Here is a 6,985-nt window from a genome sequence, read left to right on the forward strand (position 1 = left end):
GGCTATAACTAGTTATCGAACTGGCCAATCCCAGCAACATCATTCTGGCATTTTGAAATTCCACTCAGTTTTGAAATGGTCGCTGTCATTTATATATTCCTTCACGTAGGAAGCTAATTCCTGTTTATTGACTTGTCCCAAACATGTTCACTGTGATCACTATTAAGGAAAGCGTTTTAATTTAGAAGAAGCAGCGCTATCTATTTCACAGCCCATGTGACATTCTCTGTCATGTTATTGTTTTCGTGGGAAAAAAGGTTTCCTTTAGTTCGTTTTCGTATGAATTCGTTAGCAGGCAACGTGAGTACAGAGGTTGCACCAAATGTAATGCAGAAAATTCCAACGCTTCGTTGAGCAATCAAGGCAGGGAATTGAAAAGGTCTGCAATTAATGACAAATTGAAAAGCGGAAGATAAAGTTATTAAAATCACTGGATTGGTCACTCAATACTTTTGAATCTCCTTTGTTCATCGCCAGCACTCTGTGTTTAAAGCCAGTAGTATTTCTTTCCCTCATTGATCGTGAATAGAATAATTAATCACCGGACGAGTTTGTAGCATGAACTAAGAAGCGTCATATTTCCCGTTGGTTTTTTATTCATTCAGCGTCTAGGAGGGTGCAAAGGTCGTAACAGCCAGTAGCCTGCGAGCAAGCTCTCCCGCCCCCCACACCCAAGAGAGCTTGCTCGCAGGCTAAACAGCCAGTGATTTTCCCAGCCGCAACACTGTTGAAAATTTTTATTTGCATGGTTCAACGTTGCGGTTTGCATTTTAAAACATCAAATGATAGCATCTAAGCATAAGAACCCTTACTTACAATAAGTCGTGTTTTAAATACTCAGGTAACTGTAGGATGGCATATTTCATGTGGTATGGGGACTCTTTCTGATTTACTTGTGATTGAGTTATCACATCTTGTGCGAAATTGATTGACGACCGACTTGTCATTAAAACCTCTTCCCTTTCAGACACTAGCGTAAGAAAACAACGAAATAGATCATAAAATGCACAGCTTTTACGGCGAAAGCTACGAAATAATCAGTGTGTTTTTTGCACGTTGCTCTGATATTTGTCCATATTCGCAAACGTTCACAGAACGTTTTAGTTAAAAATGCACGTGTCCACGTGATTCGGTTGTTACTAGCTAGAATATGTTATTTTAAGCTACAAAGGACGATCTGAAACCTATTATAATTTGTCGTTGAATTGGTCAATACCATGTACCACATAGTTGCACACATTTAATTTGGCCGAAGAAGTAGCCGTTGTCACATACCGTGCGAGATGGTGTTTCAAGTTTTTGCATTTTAATGTTGCAGAATAAAAATTATTTTCTTGGTTTTCAAATTTGTTAGCGGACAACGCCAGGAAAGACCTTTCACCAGATCTTGATAGTATTTTTCCTATCGCATAAAAATTTTCCTTCGCTGAGCAATCAAGGCAGGAAATTTAAAAGGTCTGGAATGTCAAAATTGGAAAGCGGAAGATAAAGTATACTAAAAATATTAGTATCATCCGATCACCGATTAATCAGCTTTTGATTGCATCTCTTTAGAAACGTTGATCGCGCTCACACTCTTGAATTCGGCGGTGTTGGTTCGCTTCTATATGTTGTAACTATTTAATCGCGGAAAAAATCTTTCTCTTGATAAATTTCAGTAAAATATGATTAATCCTGTCTGCTACAGGGCCCAGTTGTTCAAAGCCCAATTAAGCTAATCCTCGAAAAACGAGAACTTTGATTCGAGTTTAATTACTAAACAATAAAGTTTTTAGCAAAAAGATTTTGTCCCACAGTTTTGACTTTGACTTTCCCTACCATTAGTTTAAAATTAGACTTTTAAAATGTTTTAACAAGCGCGCTGAAAACTTCGGTTATCTTTTAATCCTGCATTAGCTTTAATCGGGTTTTGAACAACGTACCGGGCCCAGGACAAGGTATCTCACTGTATGCACCTAAGAAACGTAATATTTGTTTCCTGTTGTTTTAAGTTTTCATGAATTTCAGAAATTTATGCATGCCTAACAATCGTATTCCATGTTTCGTTTTGTTTTTATCAGACGACAAAATCCCCTAAAATAGGATATTTTGTAGTGTCGGTGTTTAGGAAAGTCCACTACATCCATTGCTTTTCCTTAATATTCGTCAGGTAAACGCCAGTTGCCTTGGCAAGCTTCATGATACCATCATAAGATAACAATCCTCATTAACAATTAATCAGATTAATGTAGTCCAAATCTGCTGCGTTTAACCTATTTCTAGTTTAATTTATCCCAATCTATGGCAGTGATAAAGAAAGAGGAAAAGAAATTATCCAATTATTTGTTTTAACACAATAATATTCAGCCACAATAACGAATTGGATACCGCATCAGAGCGAACGGATACTCTGGAATTTCCATCTATAAAAAGCAGCTGCAATATATATTGATCAGTAACGCTACCGAACTTTCGATCCAAAGATTTTTCTACTGGGAATGAAAAATGCTTCCTTTTAAAAATGTCGCTTCAATTTTTTGCTAATTTGTACCCGTGACAGTCTGTCACGCCATCTTTTTTTGCGCTCCGATCGCCAAATCTCAAGAAAATGCTCATAAATCTGAAGCCTAGCGGGTCATTTATTTTCATTTACCCAGAACTTTGTTTGTATATTATGATAAATAGGTATACAGTGAAGCCATAGAAACTCATTATAGGGAAATCTAAGTTATCGCCCATGGGTAAAATTGGCAATGTTTTGGTGATAAAATGTGGTTGTTGAAAATTTGCATTTATAGCATGTTCTTCTAAACCTATTTCGGACGTAAAAGTAACTTAGGTTTTAAATTTTTTCCCGTGAAACAGAAGAGGAAGACCTAATAAAGCAATAAATGTCATTTTAAGGTTAGTAACAGTCTGCGGATTGATACGCGAGCCGTCGAAAGTTAAGGAAAATTCCATCCCGTCGAAAGCGGACTTTGAGCTCAACTGAGACCAAATCGTTTTTCGCATATTTACTCGAAAGGAAGCGGAATTTCGAAAAACTAACTACAGCTCAGTTTGTTTCTCACTAGGGACTACCTATGAGCAAAATATGAACGAAATCGATTTTTTGACTTGTGCCACCACTTGGTCGATATTTGTGGACTCGATCACGTACTTCATATGTTAACGTTGTTACTGACGTCAGCATAGCCCTTTCGTTGCTTAGAAGTAAGTCATGCTCTCTGTTAATTGGTTGAAAATTACCAATTAGGCACTAATGCCTGGCGAGCACATGAGCTTGGAGGCTATAAATTTGCTCTGCCTTGTTAAATGAAGCTTGTTTTGATTGAGTAATGAACCTCGGTGGCAAAGCATTGTGGTATATCTCATGCCACATAAATCTCCATAGCGTCACTCTTTCGTGTGTCAAGTCAGTGACGATCTGTTGGCATTTAAAGTGGCAATGAAGGCTATCTTTGTTCTGGGCTTTCTCCTTTGCATCGCAGGTGGTAAGTGAAAATGAGTCAACACACATTACGAACACAAGAATTAGTGTGAAAGATCATCTGCTGATCACAAACGCAATTTGCAATTTAATACGAAAACAAAGCGTGTCGATATAGCGTGAGAGATTTTAGGATCATAATATAACAAACTTGACTGGATGGTGTCTGGTTATACCTTCAAACTGTTTCAGTTGCATCATTTTGTTTGTTCTCCTGAAGTGAGTTTCGCGGAATTGCTCTCCGCACACGCTGGTTCAACAAACGAGGACTGTATACTTTCTTTGAATTAGCTTTATTCTAGCCTGCGTCACAGACGGACTATAACCCCCGGTTATTACCGGGGGTTATAGTCCGTCTGTGACGCAGGCTACTTTATTCTTCTGATCACAACATTACACGTTCCGTTCTACGATCTAACTTAATTCCATCTGATTAAAAGTTACACAAATGCTACGTTCATTAGCTACGGATACACACACCCAGATACGTCGGCATCGACGTCAATGCTACAGGCAACTCAGGCTACTAACTTTATTTGAATTTAGCTTTTGGCTCTGTGTTGATCAGTATAAAAATCTTTAACTGCTTATGATTGTATGGGGTCTTAATTATACAGCATATACTGAGAAGGCAGAGCAAGAAAGAAGGAGGCGTGTATTTTTAGCATTGTGTTGAATGAGTCGTGATATTTTCGTTTTTTGAGAGGAGGGTCAAACGTTTTGTTTTTGTTTAGGATTGACCCTCAGCTGCGTGTATAGCAATGTGAGTGTCGATCAATAAACTTCATCTCATTCCAAAACGGCTAAAAAACGTAACCCTTGGAGGCGACACAGACGCCAAAGCTTTTAAGCTTTGTGAGCGCAGATCGTTACTCACAACTGACTGACAACAAACAAACTCTAAAGTCTAGAAAGGAAATGCAAAAAATCAGAAAAATAATTTGGCACCAACAAACAATAGAGAATCAATAAGCAAACTACTGCACGAGACCATTGTTAGGTCACTCTTTGTTTTTTGGTTTGTTTCTTTTGTTTTGTTTTTGCTTTGTGGTTCTTAGAAGTTAACTTAAACTTTTTTATTTTGTTTTGTTTTAAGGGCCGAGGCGTGGGTAAAGAAAATTGTTTTAAAAAGTTAATTGATGTCATTATTTCAGGTCATTGCCTCAAGTGCTATCAGTGTTTGAGTGCCAGAGGCTGGGATCACTGTGAGAAAAAGAAGCAGACCTGTCCTCTGGGCACAGACACCTGCGCCAAATTTCATCAAGAGTTATCGGCTTGGGGCGGATCACTATCTGGCAAAGGGTGTGTTCCTCAAGCTATGTGCAAGGATATTCTCCAACAGAAGGACGTGTGTGGAAACAATAACTGCGTGATGAACTGCTGCACAAAGGACCTGTGCAATGGAGCAAGACAGCCACTGGTCAGCGCCATGGTGCTGTTCACATGTTCACTTCTCGTGATTTTTAATTGAGCTGATTGTGTGGTCTCCACATGAACATTCTTGGTGGAATTCCAGTGCTTTTTGTAATTTTAAATAGTTATAGCTACTAGTGCACTAATTGTCACTCGTGCCATAGACACTTCTTGGATATTATAGCATCAAAAAAACTCATGATAGCATGTAATTAAAAAACTGGTTTTTCCCAGGAAAAATATATCAACTTTCGTTTCAATTTTATTGAAAGAGACTTGACGCATCACGAATGGCTAAAGCTTAAACGTCAGCACTCGAATCCCTTTACGGTAACCAATTTACCTTTACTAGTTATTAACTCGGTTGATAAACAAATATTCGTTTCAATTAACTCCACACCGGCGCAGGACCATAGCAGTTTCTTTAAAAACTAACACCTTTTGCCTCGCGCTTAATACATTGTATTCCCCTTTCCTTCTAAACAGGGCAAGGTAGAGTTAATCAGTCCACCTTTAAAAACGGTTATAGGACCCCAGTCCTGCACGGCATCTCTACCTCAAACCAACAACATAAAACATTTAAACAACGAGACTTTACAGCGTTTAATGCAGCTGACAATACAATGTGGACTGATTTTTTTTTTTTTTTTTTTCACCATTTTCACATTTTTCTAAGATTCTTTAAAAAAGGTAGGCTTGGTTCCTGAGATAAATATTAGGTCTGCTGCACACACTGGATGCACTCATCTTGGTCTATTAGGCTGAATTAGCAACAGAACGGGAGCGTCAGTTGACAACGGCGCACGCATCAAGAATACCCATAAGATAGTCGAAATAGACTCGCGTCTACACTATTCCGCGCGCTCTCACGTCCTCAAATAACGTTCCCGTTCTTTTGCTAAACCAGTGTATTAAGAGAACAAGGCCATGAGAGCGCATGCTACCATCAAGAGGACGCTGACCATGGGCACTGTATCTCCAGAGTTTCGGTAGAATGGCTATTTGGCGACATTGTGAACTACGTTGCATTCCTAGATTTCAAGAAAAACTTAAAAATCGGCTTAAGTCCTGTTGGTAAAATGTACATTGTGTGTGCGCTCTTGAGAAACGCTCACAGTTGTCTTTATCAATCAAGTACTTCGAAGTTTTTTGGAATAGATTCACCCTAAATAAATGACTATTTCAATTAGGTTTCTGAAGACAACAGAGAGAGAACCAAATTCATGATCTTTGACTAGATTGCAGAATGTAATCTCCCCAGTTTCAGATAATTTCATCGTTACAGTGCATTCCCATTTCCAAACTACCAAAGAGTATGTGCACAAGACGCAAGATCCTTACTGGGGGCATTCTGCAATTATTACTCATTTTCAAAAGGTTATACAGCCATAAATTTGTACTGTGGTCATTATAACAAAACAGGGAAGGAGAAAAATAATGAACAAGTAGTTTTATCAGTTTCCAAGTCAGTATCGAGTCTAATGCAATAACATAAAATCGTTATGCCAACCTCCTGACCACTTACCCCCACCCCTTTCCCTGCTTTTTAGTTATTAATGACCAGAGCCTTGGGACTGAAAAGACTCACAATTTTTTAAATACAACTTGATTGGATCGTAAAAATTCCATTGATTTTAGTAAAGAGTACTGTTAAAAAATATGAGCTTAATATTTGGCCTACAGTTATTCTTGGGATAAGGTTTGCCTCATCAGCCCCTCAACATACTCCCTCTCCTAGATTCCCGAGCCTTTTTATCCTAGGGAGTTGCTTAAAATCTGTTTTCGAATACATAAAGTATCACTAGTTGCTTTCATAGCAGACTGAAAATTGTGAATTTTAGTGCAGTTTACCCAACAGAATACAAATTTTCAAACAAATTATTCAACTGTTCTAGCCAGAAAATATTTCTAATATAATTGTTAATATGTCAAAAACGTAAAGAACAATTTTACTGCAACGAGTCTGCCATCCAATGAGACAACAATAATTAAACAAAGTAACGAAAGGCGGGCTCCTCGGCACAAGAAAAATGCGGTGCCACTGTTGAAATACAAACTTTGATCGCTGACAGAAAACGTTGGTCGTGACTCTTGTCAAAACAA

The 6,985-nt window shown here is 38.3% G+C and overlaps 1 protein-coding gene across 1 annotated transcript; it reads left to right on the plus strand.

The window, feature by feature from the left end:
* Nucleotides 1-3,315: 3,315 nt before the first annotated feature.
* On the plus strand, nt 3,316-5,130 carry LOC146478116 (uncharacterized). The gene is made up of 2 exons (XM_085112563.1): nt 3,316-3,473; nt 4,624-5,130. Exons 1-2 carry the CDS (start codon nt 3,428-3,430, stop codon nt 4,938-4,940), a joined length of 363 nt encoding a protein of 120 aa, XP_084968689.1. The 5' UTR covers nt 3,316-3,427; the 3' UTR covers nt 4,941-5,130.
* The last annotated feature ends 1,855 nt before the right edge of the window (nt 5,131-6,985 follow it).

The sequence above is a fragment of the Pavona decussata genome, unplaced genomic scaffold, assembly GCF_977016875.1.
Source record: "Pavona decussata unplaced genomic scaffold, jaPavDecu1.1 SCAFFOLD_67, whole genome shotgun sequence".
NCBI classification, from domain to species: domain Eukaryota; kingdom Metazoa; phylum Cnidaria; class Anthozoa; order Scleractinia; family Agariciidae; genus Pavona; species Pavona decussata.

Excerpts from the sequence above, each read along its gene's own strand:
- LOC146478116 (XM_085112563.1), top strand. The coding sequence starts at position 3,428 with ATGAAGGCTATCTTTGTTCTGGGCTTTCTCCTTTGCATCGCAGGTG. Across the intron at positions 3,474-4,623 it reads TCTCCTTTGCATCGCAGGTG|GTCATTGCCTCAAGTGCTAT; the intron begins GTAAGTGAAAAT and ends TCATTATTTCAG.